The sequence below is a fragment of the Trachinotus anak genome, unplaced genomic scaffold (genome assembly GCF_046630095.1).
Source record: "Trachinotus anak isolate AG129_WGS33_773 ecotype Australia unplaced genomic scaffold, CSIRO_AGI_Tana_v1 ptg000031l, whole genome shotgun sequence".
NCBI classification, from domain to species: Eukaryota; Metazoa; Chordata; class Actinopteri; order Carangiformes; family Carangidae; genus Trachinotus; species Trachinotus anak.
Genome location: NW_027273882.1, coordinates 3,047,071 through 3,070,774, shown reverse-complemented (window position 1 = coordinate 3,070,774; position 23,704 = coordinate 3,047,071). Strand labels below are relative to the sequence as shown.

Below are 23,704 nucleotides of genomic sequence, written 5' to 3'. Positions count from 1 at the left end.
TGCTCACTCCACAATGTTCAAACATTTGTTAGCAATTAGCCTCGGCCACAAAACCAACTTTCAACAAAACACAGGGACCCTCCCTCCTTCTCTCCCCCTCCCTTTTCTGTCTTTTTTTTTCATCCTGTCCCTTTTCCAGTCCCTCCCTCATTTTCCAGTTTCTTTGTTCCCCTCCCATCTCTCTTATTCTGTTTGCTCTTTCTTTCTTGCCTCCCTTCCTCCCTCCCTCCTCCTCTAAAGTTGCACATGGTTTCTGTCTGAGGAGGTTTAGTTTTCTCAGGCTCTGGATGGGAGAAGGATGATGCCAGAGAGCTGCAGGCAAACACCCATGTTCAAAACTTTGTCCCGTTTCCTTTAGCACTGATAGACTTACAAGAACACTTGAAATAATCTTTGCATACTTTGTCCATATGGGCTGACATTCAGTGTGGCTGGATCCTGAGGTGTTCCTCTCCATTTTTAAATCTGTGGAAGTCATTTGGGGGCTTTTTACTTCGTTGGGAAATTTGGAGACAGCTGGAAAATGTTGCACGAATGATTTTACTGACACCTCAAAGGTAAATCGCTGACTACTTTTACACTACACTTGCGTTGTGGGGAAAAAAAGGTGAAGACTGCAGCATCACCAACATCATCAAGCTGAGGTTCAGCAAACTGGACAAGTTTTTTTATTCGGGATTTTTGAGCCAGGAATCATGAAAGGTAGAGCAAATTCTCTGATTTCTTATGTTATTACTGAAAAAGTGTGAATTCTGAGCACCTACAAATTTCCTACTGCATCCTGTTGTTCTCTTTTCATGCAAACAAACATTTCTTACCGATGACAGGGTGCGTTTGCCAGTGTGAAAAAAAGTGTAGACAGGAACTTCTATCTGTCAAGGTGGCATACAAGCAGGCACCTGCACAGGGAACCAGTGACCACATATGTTTCTCATCTGCTCTGAAACTTGGAAGACTGGATCCTGAGAAAGTGTCGGCTTGTTGTTCTTGGATGTGAGACTTTGATCAGTCAGCTTTAAGTCTCTATATGTGTGTGTGCGTGCACACCGCAGCCCCGTTTCATAATAAAACATAAAATGTTCTCTAGCCCTGCCAGCCTGCCGCAGATTGACTTAATATCCCCTTTAAAAGAGGGAGAGTGTAAACATAACATTTGAATTTGAGCGCTTTCACAACATGGCATGAAAGGAGAGCAGTCAGTGGCTTTGAGGAGTGCAGTGGCTCATACATGTTTCCTGGGCTGACAGAGATGAGAGGAAACAGAGAGGAATAAATGAAGCAGAGAGAAGTCCCACATGTGGGTTAACAGCTTGAGAAGACATTAAGAAGTGTTGACAGATTCATTACTAATAGTAACTGATATATGATGGATTTTGACCTATATTTATTGTTATTGCTAACTGAAATACAACAGAAATCTTTCCTCTGTTTCTGATAATGTTTCTGAACTTGGAGGTGATTGTTGTTGTATATCAGTCTTCACTCCCACAGATCACGTGTGAGTCTTGTGACTGTGTTCAGTGCTGCGATGCCTCTTTCTCTGGATTGTGTTTCAATTTTGGTGGTGGTGCTATTTTAACTGACCATTTGTTAAACCCCTTTCCTAAATTGCGATTGTGTAATCATAATTGGGTTAGTTTATACCCCAGCAAACCCAGCCCCCATTGCCAGAAATAGCATTTTGTTTGCCAAATTAATCACAGTCATCATCCAAACAGCTGTTTCTCCCGTAAAATTAAATATGATTATCTCACATTTTTCTTATTATACTATGAGTAATTAGTTCTATGCTTCAATAGAGTGCCGCCGAAATTAGCCCTAAAACCAGGAAATTAATGAGCATTTTAGCACTTCCTGATTCCTTGTCCAGAAGTCTCTAGGTTTTTTGGTTGGGTTTTTGGTTAGATGGCTGAAATAAGGTCTGAGATTAACACAAGCTCAAGACATTTTCATTCTTAGAAACTTTTACTAAATTTTTATGAGGAAAGGCTTTTGTAGAAGAGCTATGAGCTAAATCAAACTACAAGTTGAAGTAGCGACGTTGAAGTTATGTGACCGTGGTGTAGTTCGTTTATAGCCTAACATTAGCAATCTACTTATGGCAATTATATTTAGGCTTCAAAAATCATAAAGCGGTTACTCTGCTGAACAAAACGTGTAAGTATCATAAAATTTTGTTTGTCACAGATCTTATTTCCTGCAGTAATTGGAAAGCTCATGTAAAAATCCCACTGGCTTTTAGGCGAGGGAACCAGGGTGATGCTAACATCCGCGTTGGCCTACAAAAATATGTCACCCTGGCGGTACTCTATACAACAAAAATTCTATTCCTCTTTTAGCGTGAGCTTGCGTGTTGTGTACATGGACCATCAGCTGCGCAGGATGCTGTTAGCTTTAGCCTCAGTCTTTCTAATCTTTTACAAGAGTTCTTGTTTTAAACGTCCCCTGGAAACAATTAAATGTCTATTGGAAACAGCTTTTTCAACCACTTTCTAATCTTTGCTTAATTAGCTATCTAGCTACAGTCGATAAAATCAGCTAGCAATCGTCATTTTAGCACGCAAAATTGATGGTTGCTAGCTAGAAGTCAGAAGGTTCTTTTGTTTACCGCTGTCTTAAACCAACATTGTAAGAAATATTTTTTGCAAAAGGTCATTGTGGCTATCACTGTCCAGTTTATCTAGTGCTCTTAAGTTAACTTCTTCTGCTGAAAAAATTACATCAATAATCAATTTTTAGTAGTTGTAATATGTTTTTTTATGTGGGTCCTGCAGTTTCTGTTTTCTGAGTTGTCTGTTGAATGAAGCTGCCATGAACCAGCAAATTAACTCCAAGAACATACACAGGACACCTCTCAGCCAAACAGTACAGGAGGTCTGTTAATGTGGTTTCCAGTCTTGCTGAAAATGAGTCCAGCCCAGCCCAACCAGAACAAAACATGCTGCCTCATACATTCCTACCAGGGCTGAAGGAGGGAGGGGGGGCAAGGAAGAGGAAGGCATTGGAGAAGGGGGAGGATAGGAGACAGGTGTATGGCTGGCAAAGGACAAGGAAAGATTGAGTGAAGGAAAGAGAGATTTTCTTGTTTTTAATGCCACTTTTGCTGTGGTAGCAGCATAGATTGACAGTTATAGCCTTTTGAATTTGGATTGAAAGAAGAACAAGACTCAACGAGACAGGAGACTGAGTATCTGCGTGTCATATTGGCTTATTCTTGCTGTATCCATTATGCACTTTTTGATTTATTTTTCCCGCTTGGAAAATGTTTCTGCTGGACTTTTTCCTGTTTTTACACTTGTGCTACATAAAAATGTTGAATGTGCAGCAACTGGACACTTGTTTAAAAAGGTAGTGATATTATTATTCTGGTTAGAGGTAGTTCTGGATTTTTATTTGTTTTTCTTACATTTTATGTAGATGTAATACTTCTCATCTAACTTTTGTACAATAAATCTGAGTTACATTAGACTCTGGCCAGACTATATGTCTTCTGGTCCCTTAGTTAAAAGTGAACTAAATGGTGCAATTATTTTTTAGCCAATTTTGTGCCTCCAACTTTGTGGCAACAGCTCGTGGAAGGCCCATTCCAGTTTCAACATGACATTTTTTAACAACTACTAGCTAGTCTTACACCAGTATTTTACTCAATGAAGTCGCACCATTTCACAGCCAGGAACGTCTTTGTAAACAAAAAGCAAAAATAATAGTTTAGGGGGCAAAGATTATTTACAGATGTACGAGAAGAGTTATGCTTTAGAATTAGTTGTATTCATGTCTTACAGACTGTGTGGGAAATTGTACTAAAGTTGTAATTTGAGGCTCATTTGGTAACTTTTGCTAAACTGAAATTAAAACTCTTGACCCATGTTTTTCACTCTTCAGTCTGAACAGGTAACAGAGCAGCTAATATGTTAGCAACCTAATATTGCTTCTGTCAGTTTGTTATGTAAGAATTATGTAATGCAATGTTTCCCTGTTTTGGTGCAGATGAACTTGACTGACGTCCACAGTCTTTATTCAGGTATCAACATAATATTAACCATATATGTTAACTTCCATTTGGAAAGCTTTTCTCATTCCTCCCTTTAATTCATCTCTGTGGAAAGTTCATCTCAGATGATGATCATGTGAAACTTGATGACAACTGAAAAAATAAGAAGCCTTCAAATAAAGCATTAGAGAATATTGTACACACCCTTTGTCTCAGCCTGGCTGTCCAAAGCAGTTTAGTCCAGAGAAAACATGATGCGTTTATGGGATCGTGACTCTGAAAATCTCCTGTTTCACTGCCAAGCCACAATAAAGGAGCATTCCCTTGTAATGGCTCTTCTATAACTTCAGCTCCACAGTCTGCAGCAACACATACCACGTGTTTATAGTTGTGTGAGGAGACCACACATTCTAGTCAGAGGGCACCCAAATGAATTGGATAAGGTCAGAAATTTGAAGAGGGGCTCATTTGGCTTTATTAGTTGTGGTGAAGACCTCCACTCTGATCTGGAGCAGAGCCCATGACTTCGAGTTTTATTTAAGACTGGGAATTGATGGAGACTCTTAAGGAGGATTTTCTGTTGAATCTATGCATCTTTATGAGCACATAACATCATGGAGTAAACTGGTGAGGTTAGAGGAAATTCAGGGCTTGTTACCGACCAAGGATAACACTTTGCACAATCTTCTGTTGAAAGTTAGGTGCAGAACAGGAATGAAGAGAGGGAGGGGATGGGAAGGGGGTTTGGAAAGTCCAAACCCCCCTGAGAAAAACCACCACAGAGGAACCACAAACATAAAGTGGCGCTGATGGTTAGCTGACTCAAGCAAAGGCCTGGCGCTGCGTTCACAAACACAAAAGGTCTGATGGTGAAATAGGATGGAGGGAGGGGGGGCTGATTAACTCCATGTGGTTGAAGAGCAGCATCCGGATATTTATTGTGTTTATTTTTTTACTTTATACAGTTTATCTTAAAGCCCTGCACTCACTTGCCCGTAACCCTTTGATTAATTCTGTAACTGATACCTTCATTCACTTTCTGCATGTGTCCTTATGGAACCAGTTAGAACAGCTCTGTAAAGTAGCCTGTAACATGTCTGTCTCATGTCCTGTGTGTGCTGTTTTAACTTGCTGCTAGATTGATATTTTCATAGGTGTGGTGGCTGGCCACTGTAAAAGGTACAGTACGGTGAACTCACTGCACCCAAACACTGACATTCACTGGAACCACAATAAATTTCTACCAGAATGGATAAAAAGACAATGTTGCCCTGACAGAAATTTCTGAGTTGATTTTGTGGTGAGTTTATTACATTTTGTAAAGACAATGGACCTGATGCAAGAACATTTTTGTAGTCTTATGCTTAAGTTTTGCTTATATGATGGTTCTAATAGTCAAAGTCACCTGACTCTCTTAGCTGTTGTGACCGTCAGCCTGATGAGTGGCACCTGTTCATGACGTAGATAAGCACACAGTGGACAACCTGACAGAGAACGGGTGGTAGTGGGCCAGTATAACATTGAGGGTACTAATGAGGGGACAGGTGAGTAAGTGGGTGTGGGTGGGGTTACTGCAGGGCAGGTGGGAGTGGCAGGACCGGCAGTGAGAGTAATGAATGTGGCAAAAGCTGTTAAGTCAAACCGAATGAACTGTGACAAATTTACAATAGTGAGGTTTTTATATCAAACCTGATGTGGGCCCACAGGTTTTACCGGTTAGCTATAGTTAACTATATGGCTAAAAGTACAGTAATGTCAAAATGCTTTGGGATAAACTGGAGCCAGTCCTTATCACCCAACATCAGAGTTGGACCCCACTGATTCTCTTGTGGCTGATTATCATGTGGAGAGCCCCCCCAGAAGAGTGAGGACTGTTCGAGAGGCAGATTTTAGAATGAGCAGGTTTTAGAATAAGATGCTCAGCAATCACATATGTGTGTGATGTTTGGATGTCCACATACTTATGGTCATGTAGTGTCATTTCTTGTATGTTTGTGTTCAGATTGGTGCAGCCAAAAGCATTAATAGTTAATAGCATTAATATTAGTTAATATTAATGCTATTAACTATTAATAATATTAATAGTTAATAGCATTAATATTTCTGTGGAGAGCAGCAGAATATTTTCAGGTCAGTAACCTTGAACGGAGCAGGGTGGTCAGCTGCTTTCCAGTTGATTGCAAAACAAAAGAACCAATTGTCGAAACAGGAATTAACAGCTGTGTAATATGGACTGTCACAACGAGTTTTCTGGGCCAATTATGAAGATATGGTCTTTTCTCTGACCTTACTGTACTTCCATTGAATTGTTGACTGTTCAGTATTGGAAAAAAAAACTTTTGGAAATGTTTAGTTTTGTTGGATTTTCGTTACCACACTCCACTGCTGTAAAAAACACACCCTTGCCGTATATTTACCTCTTGTTACAGCCAAGTGTATACTGGCTGTGCTTTGTGTGTGTATTCAAACTGCAACCAAACTTTTCCATCCTCTGTCTCCCTCACAGTCTGGATGAACAACCAAAGAACCTGGTCTAGTCAGGTCAATTTTGCATAACACTTAGCTGTCTAATAATCTATGTTTAGTTTAACAGCTCTACCATAAAATATAACCATGTTCTTGACACACCTGGCCTCCATGTATTTAGTTATAATGTGGAAATCTGCTGCACATGTTCAGTAATGGCCATGGCTAAAATCACTGACACCAAAAAGCTATAAAATCAGTCCAACTTCTTATTTTTTCCAGTTACATTAACCTCATAATTGTGATACCCAGTCATCATGTTACCCATCTCATCTTTCCAGATCAGTGGTTTAGATTTACTGCCTTATAGGGAGTGGTGTTTCCTTTTTGTGGGGAGGTGGAAAGTTAGGGTCAGGGGGTGAGGTTGGTGGGTGAGGCATGTAGCAAGTCTGACTTTCAAGCTCGTGATCAGGGTTTGTTTCCCATCACAGATCTCTAATAAATTGCTTTTGCATTAACCGTAACCACAAGCTTTCCCTAATCTTAACCACGTGTTTGGCTAACCTTGACCATACTTTAAACATAGGTGATATATCAAACAGCTATGAAATCCTGCTTTGTGTCGGGATCCAGACTGGCAGGTTGGGTTGGAGTTTGAGCTTCTGTCACTAATTGCACCAGTTATTTCAAAGTTTTAAGGTGTTTTTTTTAACCCTTAATGCAGTTTGTTTAAAAAACAGTTGAAGCCAGTTATCTGTCAAACATGTCAAGAATTTTTTATGAAGATGCTCTGTTTGTTTAATTTGAAAGAAAGTCCGTTGCTGCACCAGATAACAGACCAATTTGGTTGTTGAGGAACAACTTGCGTGGATTTTTTTGAACATACTCAAATGAAAATGTACATTTTACAAAGAAACAGTTCATCAGCTGGTTCAGTCTGAACCAAATACATATTTAGTAGTTCCACAGTGTTTTGCCATGACCTGACTGTATAGGAGCGACCTGGTGGAGCTGTGTTATGCTGCTGTCAGATCAGCTCAGTTCTGCTGTATGTGTGTTGGACAGGTCGACTTCCTCACTAACGAGACAGACATGAGGGTTTTTTCCACATAGTGAGAAAAACATGAGGATGGAGGGAGGGAGGTAGGGAGGGAGGTGAAGGAGGAGAACTTTAACCAAGGAGCCATTGAATATTTGAGGTTAAATATTGATTGAGATATTTTAGAATTTCTTCCAACAGAAAAATAATGTGCTGACATTCAAGCATCTGAATCTGACCATGTTCGTGCCACAGGAGTCTAAAAATGACAAGAATTCAGTTTTCCACAGAAATGTATTTTAATCAGGGTGGGGATTTAGACTTGTGTGAGACATGAACACTCCACTGAAACACAGGGTACTGTGTATTGTTATTATGTTACTGCTACCTCTACTATACTCTAAATACTTCTACCAGTATTGCTGCTACTGCTGCTTTCATACTGAGGTTGTGTCTTTACTTTTTCAGTCTTTTTTTTTTACACATCAATCTTCTCTTTGAAAAACATCACTCCACAATTTTGTGTATTTTTTTCAAATTAGTGGGAGTTCATTTTTTGGCCACATGGCGGCAGCAGGACAATGTGTAAAAACAACTTTGACATATTTTCACCTTTACAAAGTTGATGAAGATGTTACCAAGTCGTGTTTCAGGCCAGTTACTAAATATGAGTCCACTCCTGAGGGATAAATCCAGGTTTTTACTCGCTAATTGCCCCACTATGTTCACTGTCTAGTCACGAACTTCTGTTTGTTGTTACTTTTCCACTAAATACAGCTGCCTCACATTTTCCTTCCATTAATACACCAACTTTTCCACCTCCACCAGGCATAAAAGCTTATTTTAAGATTTCTTGCATTTCTGCACAAATTGAGAATGAATGAGCATGAAAACAGTTGAATGGAAACACATCTACAGTAGAGCCATCCTGCCGATACTTGCTTATAAGTATTAACATTACAGCTGCACGTCGTTTTTATGTGACCTTTCTGTTATCAGGGTTCAGAATTTTCTGATTTTTTTCTAAAATATTCTTTGTCTCTCACTTTTCTATCTTTCCTCATTCCTGTCTTTTAGTTTCTTTTTTGTAGATGGCTGCCCCCACCCCTCCTCTCTCCCTCTCTCCCTCTCTCCCTCCATCATTATGTGAGGCTCAGTGTTTTGTGACTTGTCTACCCAGACCTGACCTCAGCTGTTCCACCACTGACTCATATAAACATTCACCTCATAGTGACATTTGCAATTCAAGTTGTCTTGGTTCTATCAGAACTGCATTTTACTAACGTTGTTTTTGGAGATATGTTTTCTTTATTTGGTTTGAGCCAAATAATAATAAACAATAAGTTTGCTTTGCATTAAATTCTCAAATGTCATTGCTGATGAAAGTTCTGACCCCAAGTGTGTTTGTGTTTGCTTGAACACTGTCATTTGCCTCTCATAGACATTGTATAGAGGTAAACTTTTGAGAGAAGTAGATTTAAAAACTGTTTGGAGAACAGCTTTTTATTTGTTAATAGATGCAGGATAGAAAATGTTTCAGACCCTCAGACCCTCATCAATCATTGTTTGGAACTACCCCCACTTTCATCACCTTTCAAGCCGTTTTTCCCTGGTTCTCTCCCCATCAGAGACTCCTCTTTATGTTGAGCTGATTATGTGGTTTACCACAGCAGACACTAGGATGTGGAATAAAACAAAAAAATAAAATATCTTCTTACCACTCAAAATGAACTGTAAATCCAAACTTACAGTTTCAACATTTACTTAAACAAAGACACAAAAGGACAACAGAAGTCACATTTTATGCACCAGCTCGTTAGAAATTTGCATCCCCAACATTTGACCTGTTGTCTCTACAAACATATTGCTTATATTAAGGCATAATCCAGAAGACAATATAATTGTTCTTGAATTCAGAGCATCTCCAACAGTGACCCAGTTCCCTCTCAAACCACAGTGTGGTTACTGTGCTTTCAACAAAATATGGCTTCCATTTGTTGCTAGCATGGTTAGCTGTTTAGTGTATCAGTGTTACTTGAGACAAATATAAATATAGTGCAGATGCATAAAGAAATGTATCACTTACAGCATTATACAGTGAGATTGGTTGGTGGAAAATTCACAAAAACACATATTTGAACATTAAAGGAGCTATTTGTAAGTTCTGCTATTGCTACATAGCCAATGTTAGCATTAACAGCTGTTCACTTACCAGAAGAAAAGTAGTGAGTTCAGCATCAAACTTAATTTCTTTACTCGCCCAAGAGCTGTCTCCACTGCTGGAGAGCAACAGCAACGTTAGCACATAGTAAAATTAGCATGCTGACCAGCTAGCCCCGGCCCAGATTGTCACGTTTAGATAGCGACTCACTGGAGCCTCCAATCTGCCCTGACAACTTAGCACTGCTCAGAGGATGTATCCTAACCTCTTGTCTTGTAAACAATAACAATGGCTAAAGCTCTTGTCAAGCTTAACGTTTTGATGAATGTGAATAAACACGTTGCTGGAGTCACTGTAGAGTTTTTCTGTATTAAACCAGACAACGATCTTTCCCTGACTTTAACCGACTGCTGTGAGTCCAAACATAACCCTAAAAGTGTAGAAAATGCTGTAGTTACTACATGTGCATATTGTCCTGCAAGATCTGACCTTTTGGCAGAAAACAAATATGCTGTCTGTGAATGTTCTACTGATATGTTCAGTATCAATGGATTTGCATATCATTACGTTAAGAGGAAATATTATCCAGTTGCAATCACATTTCCTTAAACGTCTTTACTGTTGCATATTAATTTCTGGGAGGCAGTGTAGTCCTTATGCAGACTGTGTTGCTGTATAATATATTCACAGTCATATTACTTCTTCCTTTGTCACTTGACCATACGTATTATTGTGGCGCCGGCAGACACAAGTGTTGATGTTGTTCTTCCTGGAAGCATGGTCTCAGATGATATGACTGGGTCAGACTGCGTGATGTTGGTAGTCAGCTGGTAGCTGAGCCACAGAAGCATGTGATGCCAGCTGTGTGCCTGAACTAACACCACAACCAATATTGTTGGAGTATCCCTTTGAATCACACCACATCTTTCTGGAGTCACTCAACACATTTTCCACAATCAGAAACATCACTGCAAAGACAAGCAAGTTCAGGTGCAAAGACGAAGTAAGTCTTCAACATGCCTACATACATCACATCCTACAGCAGTCTGACAGTGTTGGCTTTAAGGCTGCAGCTCCTTTGGCAGTATCAACACGGGGACATGTCCAACTGTCTCTTCAGCTTGTCAGCAACCTGCCAAACCCCTGTTTTCCTGTGTCTGAGTGTGTTCCCCAGCGCTTTTCCTTCAGAAACCTCCTCCCCTGCAGTCCCACCGAGTGTTTCCGTTTCCTAACATCAAGCTCCATACCCGCAGTCCCTCAGCTGTGGGGTTTGGGTGGTGTACAGTTAATGACGTGTTGTATAGAGTCCAGTGCTGCTACACACAGCTATAAAAACATGATGTTGACTGTATTCTGGGACTTTAAACTGGCTTTGGGTGGTTTATTAAGCCCTCTGGTTATATTCTGTCATGCTTACTTCGGCCATTTTCAGCCCGAGTGTGTGTTGACAACTTCCTCAGACACGTGCACACGTAACACGCACAATACTCCCACTAGAATCAGCACACAAAACCAACAACTGTTCTCATACTTTGCACCACCATGGGGCTGTTTCGCCTGAGCAAGGAACCGCTCAGAGAAAGCATTTGAGCAGAACAAAAACAGGCTTTTTTGTTGTACTTTTCTGTGATAGCAGCCTCATACGGAACACACTGTACAATACAGAGACTTCAGGGGGATAGGGTGGGGGGATGTGAGGCAGCTGGTTTGTATGATTTATAACAGCAGTCATAAAACTAGTTGGTGGCTCCAGCAGAATGAGTTTCACAGTACATTTTTTCTAAATGTCTGTTTTGTGCTTTCTTTCATTTTTTTTTGGCAGATAACTATGGTGGATACGAGAACCAGCTTTTCAAAGGTAATGATCAAGTTGTTCTATTGTCCTGAAGGTGTCAACCAGTTCATCGTATATGGTTGTCACTGTTAAAAACATGATATTGTCTATGGAATCTGTGGGTCCTTTCCACAGTCTTCCTTCCCTTCATTGCCTCTGTACACAAAGCTTAATTGGTTTCAGAGGGAGGTAAATGAGCCTTATACACATATTGGAGTTACCAGTCATAATTCATCGTAATTACCACTTTTTTACTTGGAAATAGCGTTAAAAGAAACATTCAAATTGCTATTGTGAATAGGAGACTCTCATTAGCAAAGTGCCTGAAACCAAACGAACATGTCACTCTAGGTAATTAAACCTAAATTTCATGGATGTAGTGCTGTGATGTTTCTTTTCCCTTCTCAAACCAACTGTACGCTCATACAACCATCTTGATTGAAATAAATTCCATTAGATCTTAACACAATTACAATTCCATGCCGTTTGTAACCCAAACAAGCCTTGTTAAATCTCTGTCAGGGGAATGATTCTGACTCTTTCATGAGTCTTGTTTTAAGTATTTATGATATTTTAAAGTGATTCAAAGAATGTAACTGATAAATCACACTTCAAAAAAAGTCATGTTTGTGTTGTCGGTAGTAGAACATCATGTTTTCATATTGTCATGTTTGCATTTTGTCCTCGTCTTGTTTTTCAGAGGAGGACTTCACTGGAGAGGAAGAGGAAATGCCTTCGTTTAGAGGTGAAGTCCACATACACATGTGCACAAGTCTAACAGCAACAAACAAGGGCATTTTGTATCAACAGTGACTTGTTACATACACACAGGCCATGTGTGTACATGCTTGGCTTGTGTGTGAATGCCTGCATTTGGCTTTTTCACAGTGTGGCTCCTTGAAACTAGGCTCTAGACTGTTATTTCCATCACTTATGATAACTCTGCAGCAAGTAATGGCTCAGATTTGAGAACACGTGACTTTGGGACAAAAAAACCCCAACAAAACGTGTCAGCTGCAGATCATCAGATAGGTTGTAAATGAGCATTATCAGAACTCAGGAATTAATATGTAGTGTTATTATTAAAAATGGAAATGATGGTGAAAGTTATAATAAGCCAAAACTAATTTCTAGAAAACAACAACAGACAAAAAAAGATTGTTTTTCCTAACTTTTAGTGGTTTAACTTCATACTGTGCTGATGTAGACGTGTACTCTGGGGTGTGTTTAGTTCACTGTTACATCACTGCTGGGTGTGGCTAAAGGTGTAACTGACTCTAAATGGCTAAAACTGATTGATTTTTATGTTAAGGCAGTTTACATCAAAAGAAGAAGCACAGATACTTGTCCAATTCTTGAATGAATTTTAGAGTTTTTTTTGTTGGTGCATTTTTGTTTTCGATCAGTAATCCACACACATTCACGTTCATATTCCTTCACTGTGTTTCCAGGGCGTAACAGAGGCGGCTGTGTGAGGTGCCAGCAGAGCCATTCTCTACAGCTGGCTGTCAAAGTCCTCTATGGATTTGTTGTATTCCTCATCATCATAGTGGCAGTGCTGGCATCACTCGGTGAGTTCAGTTTTTTTTTTTTTAATTTGCAGCCTAAAATGAAATAAAAAATGCCCCAGATGTCCAAGTAATTACCAGCAAAAGACCAGCAAATTGTAAGGAAATTATGAAGAAAGTTTCCAGGAAGTTAAGAGAAGAGTGAGAAGCAGACTTGTAATTAGAACAGGTCAGACTCTGCTTTGAATACTTGTGTGTGTGTGTGTGTGTGTGTGTGTGTGTCTCAATAAAATAAGGTCCATTTAACTCCCATAGATCAAATGAATGTGGTCCTGGCTCCTGTATGCCATGTTTTACCTGACAGCTGCTCTGCACCAACAGATGCTTTTCACATTAACATGACTTTTTTATTGGGTTTCAAAGCGGTAAATCTTCATCTTTTACTACCATCCAGGGATCTCAGATCTCAGAGAGTGATGTGAGGTAGATTGATGCAAAATCCACACAGCCCACACACACACACAGACATACAACCTTGTATTCAGGTACACATGTACAGAAAGGTAAAGGGGTCTGGTTTTTGGTTCTAGGCCTGCTGTGAACTGTGTGCATGTATTTCACATACGTACACGTGCTGGAAACATGTAGACATACTCTAAATGTTCACCACTTTGTCAAATCTGTGACCAACCAAATATTAAACAGAACATTTTACCCATAAATACCTTTCTTGGTTAGGTGCTCCCATTTCTTAAAGCTGTCTGTGACTATTGTTTGTCATTTGAGACATTAAAATTGTTTTTAATTGATATTTTTGTGATAAGCTAACCATTATACTAGGCTTAGGCTAATATGTTGCTAATACAACTTCCTGCAACTGTGACTTGTGTACATGTCTACATTAATTACTGTGTTGCACTGTGCAACCTCCCCATGAAACTTATTCCCTAGAAATTAAGTTCATATCTTACTAAACTGTTTTCTTAATTATGTTGTGGTGGCAACATAATCACCGGCTGGATTCAGTTCATTGGCGATGTTTTTTTGAGGGAATTAAGCGCTACATTTATGAATTGCATCAAAGTCGCAGGAGGTGGTTGCGTCTCCGGGCTGTGGTTAGGTTCAGCTGACAAAAGCCCTCTGGTGAAGTAGGGGAAAGATGGTGGTTTTATTTAAATGTAAATGTAAACACATTGCATCAGGGTTGGAGTAAGCTGATCCGATCCAAACGCAAATCAGTATTTATGAACCATCATCATACCCACATGTGTGCTAACACGCATTAATAAACACACATAACTTTGTAGCTGTTTTGCAATGCTTTAGACATAGAAACAGCCCTCAGCTTATGTTTTTCTCAAATTACAGCACAGCTGTTCAGCACCAAAGCACTGAAAACCTTAGTATCAACAGAGAAAATATTGCACTTGGCTGTAACTCCCAAGTGTACATGTGCTCAAGGAAAAACACTAATCTTTGATTTTCCATTCCCTGCTGAACATCTGTTTTACAACAAATACATTCTTCTGCAGAAATCCGTGAGGTAACAAGTGGGGACTGAAGTAACACATTTTTTAGCTCTCTGCATCATTGGAGTGAAATACATTTGTCAAGTAATCACATACAAAGCATATTGCTGATAAATATATATTGCTAGTAATGCATGTATAGTATCTCAGTGTATAGGTCTAATGAAATACTGCAACAGCATCCTTGATGTCAGAACCATGTGCAGCATCATTGTCACAGCAGCTAATACAGTAGAGCAGGCGGTATGTGCAGGAAGCATGTGGAAATATTTTTATATGCAAACACACTGTGCAACAGACCTGCATTAATCCCCAGAGCCAAGGACTAGGATGCTGAAAAAGGTCTGCAAACACATTATGAAAACTTATACTCACAAAAACTCACACTCACTAAATTGTTGTTGCTCTCCTGGGAAATATGTAGGGGCAGCAGGACGCAGCCAGCTGTTTAAACCGCCATTCATCAGTGTTTGCTAGCTAATGAAAACTTAATGTGTTTTGTTATCGGGGCTTAAATTACAATTTCCTGTTTTTACTAATTTAAATACTTCCTATTTCCTTTTAACACCAAGGTCCTGCTGATGTTAATCATATCTGCATCCACTTAGCAACATTCAGGACCATCTTCCAGGTGTTCGTTTTTTTTTTTAAGTCCCTGATCTGTCAGCATTTGTTTTATATGTTTAAAGTTAATGGTTCAATTTCCCATGGACTTATATTAACTTTTACAAAAACTAAAACTAATGTGTTTAGCAGAGTGAAGTAATCCTATTCTTTTACTAAACTCAGGATTAATATTATGTGTTAAATTAAATTGCTGAACATTTCCCCTTAACTTTACAAACTTCCCTGTGTCTCCAGTGTTCAGGAAGGTTGACAGCCTGTCTGAAGAAGAGTCCGTCTACTACAAGAAGATCACCAGAGTTCAACAAGGAATAGATGGTACAGCAGCTGGATTGATGTGCAAATTGTTTATATTTTATATAATTTAATCTTGTTATCTTGTTATTCATTATCTGTTCATACAACAGCCTCCAGTCATTATTTCCCACAGCAGGGATTAATGACAATAGCAATAGAAAGACATTTATACACACCAAATAGGAATTCTTGAAGGTGTCTTTGTGTATTAACTGAAAGGGGGAAAAAACATTTTTGTAAATAAAAATTATTAAACTTTAATATACTTTCCTATTAACTTGGATGATTTCAGAGATTCTTAAAATGAAAATAAATGCAGCAATTTCTTTGTTTATAGCATCAAAAGAGCATAAAATAGCTGTTTTCTGATACTATGAAGAAATTAAATTGATGGTTTAGGTGCATTGTTCAGAAGTTCATTCTTGACCTTGACAATAATGTCAGAGGAGCTCAAAAGATGTCTTTTTTCCACACTCTTACGAAAGACACTTTCATATATAACATACACTGTCATCTATGACTTTTTACCCATACTGCCTCACTGTTCCCTCCCTCTCATCTCCCTTTCTCTGACTCCTTCTCTCAGATCTGAGCTCCACCTCCAACAGTTCAGGCTGTCTTGATGTGACTCTGTACAGCGAAGAGATCACCAGGCTGAAGAGAGAGTTTGAAGACATCCAGAGAATGATACTGGGACAAGAGCAGGTATGGTGGATCACCTGAGAGACAAAGGAGACATCAGTTAACAGCCCACAAGACAAAGATATTCAATTTGAAATCAAATAAAACACAGAAAAGCAGCAGCCCATCACTCCGTTCACCTCTGATCGCTAACATTTTCTTGATCGCTGTCCCGCTCCAGGTCCTGGACCAGGCGTCCCAGGCCCAGGCCACGCTAAGGGCCACCAGCAACCGACTGATACGCGACATGCAAAACCACCTCATGTCGATCAAACTGCTGAACCAGTCCCTGGAGAGATACGTGGATCAGGTGGAGGGCTGGAAGGACGTGATCGAGGAAACTGAAGAGAAGATGAAGACCCTGTCGGAGGATCAGTACAACATCAAAGCCACAGCACAGCAAGTTAATACTACAGTGGCTCTCAGGTGAATGAGAAGCTGAGGGGAGGGACAGACCAACAGATAATATACAGTATTATATAAAACACTGATATCCACTGTGTTATACTTAGTCTTCAGATTTATTGGGAACATTTCTTTCTATGATCATGAGACAATTTTTTATCATGTATCCACTTTCACTAATCTTTATCAGCATAATATCCAGTCCGACATGCCTACTAGTTTATTATCGTTTCTCATTAGCTATATCATATGTGTTCATTAACTTGTAGCAAACTGGCTGAGTGGGAACTTAGTCCATGACTGACAGCAGGCAAGAAGTCAGCTTCATAGCCAATTTTTTTTTTTTACAATTCTCACATGCAAACCATTATTTATGAAGGCAAAGTACAGTAAGAAAAACAACTGGGATTTCCTGTTTGAAAAAGGCACAGCAGGGACTAAGCTGCAGGACACATAATGCTGATTTAAACCTAGAATGTGACTGATGGAGTGTTTTCTTTTTCTGAATGGGTGTCATGATTAAGTAACAAGAAAAACATATTTTTCCATCATTATTTGCTGTTAACAACAGAAAAGGCATGTAGGTGAAGTATTTAGTGAGATAGTTAAAATAGTGGTTTTACACAGTATTTCAGCAAAGACTTACAAAAATTATCAGGCTGCTTCCTGATAGTTTGTATAAACAAAAACAGAGCAGACACCATTTGAAAGAGTCTGCAGCCATGCTAAGACTCTGAGTTAAGTGTTAAAGTTAGCATGCTACCATGCTCACTTACAATTGTTGCCAATTTTGTGCTAATTGTACAAAACACAAACCACTATGTACTGATGCTGATTGTCATTGTCAAGAACTGTATGAATTTGACCTCCTGGTGGCGCTTGATGAAAAATCTGAGGATCTTCAAAGTGATAAAAAATTCAACCTGAAGGGGATGAGAAAGTCTGTACAAAATTTCATGGGAAACCGTTCAATGTTTGTTGAGACATTTCACTCAAAACCAAAAATGTCAAGAGGTGCTAGAGGAGAGGTCAGGGGATCACTAAAGTCATCAGGGTTCATTCTCTTTGAACAATAAATGTCTGTACAAAAATGTGAGGCACACATGGAATAGCGGCTGAGTAATTTTAGTCTGGACCGAAGTGATGGACTGACATTGGCAGAACAATGTGAATACAGAATAATTATCCACTGCTCCTCACGTCATGTGTCTCCCTCTGCTCTCAAGCACGATGTGGATAGACGCCCTGCAGAGGAAGGCAGATGAGGAGACGCTTGTCCTCCAGAAGTTGACCAGCGACTGGCAGAACTACAGCCGAGTGCTAAGCGCTATCAAATCCAACGCAAGCAGCACCATGCAAACTGTGCGCCTCCTCCAAAACAACATCGTAGTAGATCACCAGAGAATCGCCATGTCCACCGAGGTGTACTATGACCTAACTCAGCAGGTGAGTGTGTGTGTGTGCAGTCTGTGTTTGCACAGAACAACCACCCATGTAAATGATAAATAAAAAACATTATTTAAGAAAAAGAAGAATGTAATTTGCTGATAAATGAATAGTAAATAAATATAATAATAAATATGAAGAGCAGAGTTATTTTACAAGTAGCAAACAGGTTTTAGAGATTGTGAAGGGAAAGCTCTTTGCAAAAACAATAAGAAGCAGAACCTTTTGTTAGGGTTAAGGTCTAGTTAATGCATTATCTCAATGAGTTTCCTCACAACTACAGAGCTACAACATGTGTCTGTGTGCTCTCCAGGTGATGAACCTGCAGATGCAGCTTGACAATGTGACATCTTTCATGGATGAACACGAGGAGAACATGCATGACCTTCACTATCATTCCAGGTAACACACATAGAAATGTGTACTATTAAATTAACAAGAACATTGAACTTCCCTGGAGAAATACTCCAACATTACATGTGTAATCCCTCACTTTAACCTAAAACCAAAAATATTAATGACTAACCTTGTGGGGACCAGACTTTTGTCCCCATATGGGAGGTGTGTCCCCATATGTAACACTGTGAACAGATGTCCCCACAACATGATGAAGAGATGACATACACACACACGTGTGCACACACACATACATAGACACACACACACACAGAAGGAGTATTTTACAGAATAGTACTCTGGAAATGTCAAAACTCACATTGTAACCATCCTCAATCGTCTCCTCTTTAGGTACTACGAGAACCGCACAGGTGAACGTTTCTCTGCCTTGGATGGTCGTCTGAACTCGATCGATATGGAGATCGACACAGTCTCCTCCAGCATCAACGCCACCGTCAGCCACGTCCAGAGCATGTACAAATACATCAACATCGAGAGCTCGTCCTGTCAGAGCCGCATGGGCAGACACACGGAAGATCTACAGGTTGTCAGCGCGCCGGAACTCAGAATTATTTTATGAATTGATTAAGAAATATAAGTACACAAAAGATGCAGGTTAGAGCTGTAGTCCTGCAAACAAAGACACAATTATACCAGCTAGGGAACCTTGGCTCTGTGAGCCAAATATGGTGGAATCTACTGTCAACCTGACATTAGACACAGTCCTCACTGGACTGCAAGATCAGGAATTTGATTGGTCAAAAATATAGACTCATTCATGGCCAACCCATGGTGGGTTGATTTATTATTTGGTCTATCCTATTTGAAGAGCAGATTAAGAGCCACTGAAAATCTGTGGTCTAACTCGTCATCCTGTTGCAGTGATGTAGAAGTACTCACTGTGTGACATCACTGTTGGGTGTGGTTACTGGTGCAACGGAGTGTATTTCTGACTACAAACAGTCTTGAAACTTTTAACCAGGGAGGGCCACAAAATACTGCTTTTCCCCATGTTTTTGGGTGTAAGTCTTTGCAGTCATTCCACTATTGAGCAAGAACAGGATAACTGACAGCCACTAAACAGCTGCTGCAATCTAAACAACAACTGACACTGTTCTGTATTTTGTCTTACTAACTTCTCCTTCTCTTCTTTATATCCTCTTTATCCTCCTAATCTGTCCTTCTTGTCCTTTGTGTTTGTGTTCTTCTTGGTTTCCTGCAGAACCTGAACAACACAGTCTTGTTACTCCTCCACTTGGCCGACACGCTGAGGCAGCAGAATATGTTGTTAAATGTCCGACTGGATATGGATGTCAGGAACCTGTCCATGGTGATGGAGGAGATGAAGCTTGTGGACGTTTTCCATACTCAGCTCATTAAGAACTTCACTATAGTAAAAGGTATCGTAAATGTATTGTCTTGTAAAGATAAAGTCTGACCGTGTCTCCAAACTCAGCTTTTTAACCTCGCCTCACTGTCTTTTATCAACAGGTGCTCCTGGACCTCCGGGGCCCAAAGGGAACCGCGGTGAAACCGGTCCAAAGGGGCCTATGGGACTGACTGGGAGCAAAGGTGACCGAGGCCCAATAGGAGGTCGTGGATCTGCTGGAGAGAAGGGGTCTTTTGGGCCAAAAGGGGCACCAGGTGAACCAGGTCCCAGTGGAAATAGAGGGGGAATAGGGATCAAAGGAGCCAAAGGGTCTCTTGGCACACCGGGGCCACGTGGTGAGAGGGGCCAGAAAGGTGACATGGGCCCCTCTGGTAGGGACGGACTTCCAGGACCTACAGGACCTCCAGGGATTCAGGGTCAGGCAGGACTACCAGGCATCATTGGCCCAACAGGACCAAGGGGAAAACCAGGGCCACCAGGGCCACCTGGACCACCCGGAACCCCTGGACCTCCAGGGTTGCCGTACCCCCATGACCGAATCAACACCCAGCAGCAGACCGTGACACCTGCTGCTGTGTCCAAGCGGCAGTAGAGAGATGGATGGACACAGACTGGAGGCGATCTGTCCAGTACAAAGAACCTTAAGAACCATAGTCTGATATGAACTGAAGTAATGTCATCCATTGTGACTGGAGACGCAATAATCCATTTATATGGGATTGTCTAAAACAATGGAGAACTTAATGAACAAATGCCACAAATCAGAGTGGAGATGGGGTTTAAAAGGAGGCATTCCCCTGATGAAATAACACAAATAACACAGGACATGAACCAAGAGGAAGATCTAAAAGATAGAAAGAAGATGGTTTTCCACAAACTGAACAGCTCAAGGCTGAAAATGGACAGAATTTGAAGTTTATATCATTGCAGTCTTCATACAACACATGGATCTCATACTGTAACCAATGTTGATGGGTCTTTTCTTGTATTAGACCCAAATACCATAGACCTTCCCATCTGTTAGTCAATATACAAGTAACAAAGTACAGAATTGAGTTTTTACTGGAATTAAAAACTTACCTTTGATGATGAGAGTAAAAGGAATGAAAACAAATCCACTATTGAATTTTAATTGTTGCCTTGTTGAATGTACTGGAAATAAAGAATGTGTTTGAGGTTGTTGTCAAGTCACCAAAACCTCATGGGGTATAATGAATGGGAGGGTTGTTAACCAAAGATTTGGACTCAAGTGGTGTTTTCCCATGCAGACTACTCAAAGGTTGACATTCCCATGCACTGCTATATGGGCACAGAAAAAACGTATACATTGACACATCCTTTTCTGGTGGATAGCACTTTATAAGTTCTTAAAGTGTAAAAATTAAGGTCAGTTTGCTTATATTTTGTGTTTCAGAGCAGGTACTCTGAAGACTTTTTTTCATGTAAATGGGCAAAACTGTCATTTTATGATCTGTAAAGTAGCAGAATGAAATATGGAGCTGGAGACGGGAGGTGCTTAGCCTAGCTTAGCATACAGACTGGAAGCAGGGGGAAACAGCTCTGCCTAAATCTCACTAATTAACACATTGCAATGCATCTGTTCATAAACATAAATCTAAAAATGGCAATTGTGGTTTTGAGGGGAGTTGCATGCTGTAACATTCTTGACACGCTCACTGGCTGTAAAACCACAAACTGTCATTCTTACATTTTCCTTGTATAAAAATAAACAATCAGGATGCGACATGATAATTTGAATCTGATTTTAGGTGCCGAGTGGCATATTTTTTAACATTTTTAACATTTAACAACAGAAAGCCAGGTTATCTGTTTGCCTCTGCCTCCAGTTTGTATGCTAAGCTAAGCTAAATGCCTCCAGCTCTAGCTTCATAGTTTATTCACTGACATGAGAGTGGAATCATTCATCTCATCTAACTCCTCACAAAATGTTGAACTATTCCTTTTACAGGTATGAAGGCTAGAAGGTTAACGAAACTTATTCAACACAAAGAAAAACAAACAAAAAAAAAAACTTGTTGGTATCAAAGTAGCTGTCAATTTTAATTTGCTTTCCTGCAACCAAATGTTTTTTGTTTTTACTACTATAAACAATTGTGATAGCAGAGAAATGACTTTTGCGAGTGTTTGGATCTTATAACACACATAAATAATCATTTATACCACATAGAAAAGCTTTTCTAAAAGGGAAACATTATTTTTGTAAACCTGTGTGTTGTAATGAAATGCGACTGGCTTGCATCGAACTTCAATAAATGCTTTTTTTGAACAGTCCCGTTCTTGTCAGTATCCTACTGTACCAAAGCAGACTGCTATTGTGGCCCTGTGAAGGAAAGGGAGTGGATTTGTCATTAATTCAAAACACATGTCAACCCCTCCTATTAAATATTTGAGGTCAGCAACCACTGAGTCAAACATATTCGATTGTCTAGATTTTCTCTGTTGTTTTAATATAGGTGCTCCACCAAAAATGTGGCCTGTCATTTACATTTTGTGGCTCACAATAGAATAAAGAAAAGTGTAGTGTACACAAAAATTAAGAGGCTTACAGGCTCACTGAAAATCACCATCTGTGATATTAATATGTGACACAGACTTGTGCGGATGTGTTGTTGCAGAAAACAGCTGATAACCTCCCTGCAGCAGTTTGTGGTGAACGCTACTTTCGCAGCACTTCTCTCATTCTCAGAGTGGGAACATGACAGGCCTTGTGGGATGTTAGGAACCTGATCTCCAACAAAAACTTCCTTCAAGAATCCACCCAAATCCCTTATTCCTTCAGTCCCTATGGCTGTTAGCTACGAGCATGGAACATTTGCTCCAAATCACTCGCTGTTTTCACCTCAGGAAAATGAAGCAAAGGCATGGAATTGCTGCTGCTTTTTTATCTCTGGAGTAATAAAGTATGGCTGAGTCTTCTATATATCTGATTTGCTTATACTGTATTCTCCCTTTCTATATCCTTCAATCTGACCAGCACCTCTTCTCTGCTTTTGTCATGTGGCGAGGGAGACCTCCAGCAGACAAATATTTCCACATGTGGAGCCATAAATCACCAGGACTGCTGTTAAACTGTTGGAGGACAAATTTGCAGGGCATGGTACCACAGATGTCACAAAGAGAGGGAAGGGAGGGGAGAGGAGGAGGAGTCGTGGACCAAATACACCGAAACCCCATAGACGGAACCAATGGCCGGTGTTTGACAAAACATTTTTTGGTCTGTATATTCATCTGCCCTCAATATGCAGCCAGCTAAACACACAACCATTAAAGCTCAAAGACAAGAGCTGGCCTTTGAATATTTAACTGAAAGCAACTGTAAAACTCTATCACAACAAATACCTGTACTAACCGTTACAGTCAATGATGAGGTTGTGTGGCGCAATCTTGAAGAGGTAAGTGACATCTGGAAAAAAAAATGAACTAACAGATAAATTCCTACATTTATTTATTCTTTTATTTATTTCTCTATTATATTAAAATTTACCTATTTATTCCTTTATTTATTCTTCTTTTTGTTTCAACATTTATTTTTTCATTCCTTTGCAGATTTATTCTTTTTTATGGCATTACCAAGACTCCATAGACCTCCACCCTGCTCTGACTTTGTTGCTCTGTAATACCATCATCGGACTTCCTTCTTCACTCCCATCATAGTTACTGCAGCTGCTAGAAGGCTTTGTCACTTGAACTCAAACAGATGTTGTTTTGAGACATTTGCTCCTCGGACTGATGCTATCGTTCTTCTTGGGAAGTGCCGATCTGTGTCTGCTGGCTAAAATATTATTGTCACAGAAGCGCTGCAGATGCCTTACCCTTAGAGTGAAATGAAATGTTAGTTAGGCTAATCCCATCGTGCTACTGCTTACTGCTATTACTGTGAAACTCTGTCAGCGTCAGCACCATCTAGACTTTCAGG

At 40.0% G+C, this 23,704-nt stretch overlaps 1 protein-coding gene across 1 annotated transcript; it reads left to right on the top strand.

Annotated features, from left to right (window-relative positions):
* Positions 1-269: 269 nt before the first annotated feature.
* scara3 (scavenger receptor class A, member 3) lies at positions 270-22,059 on the top strand. Its single transcript, XM_071467918.1, has 12 exons — positions 270-702; positions 11,480-11,515; positions 12,192-12,236; positions 12,943-13,062; positions 15,390-15,470; positions 16,036-16,154; positions 16,312-16,556; positions 17,762-17,981; positions 18,295-18,383; positions 18,729-18,921; positions 19,600-19,777; positions 19,869-22,059. Exons 1-12 carry the CDS (start codon positions 696-698, stop codon positions 20,357-20,359), a joined length of 1,824 nt encoding a protein of 607 aa, XP_071324019.1. The 5' UTR covers positions 270-695; the 3' UTR covers positions 20,360-22,059.
* The last annotated feature ends 1,645 nt before the right edge of the window (positions 22,060-23,704 follow it).

Bases quoted from the DNA above. Each gene is read 5' to 3' on its own strand.
- scara3 (XM_071467918.1), top strand. The intron at 11,516-12,191 runs GTAATGATCAAG...CTTGTTTTTCAG, and splicing joins CGAGAACCAGCTTTTCAAAG to AGGAGGACTTCACTGGAGAG. The intron at 16,155-16,311 runs GTATGGTGGATC...GTCCCGCTCCAG, and splicing joins TGATACTGGGACAAGAGCAG to GTCCTGGACCAGGCGTCCCA.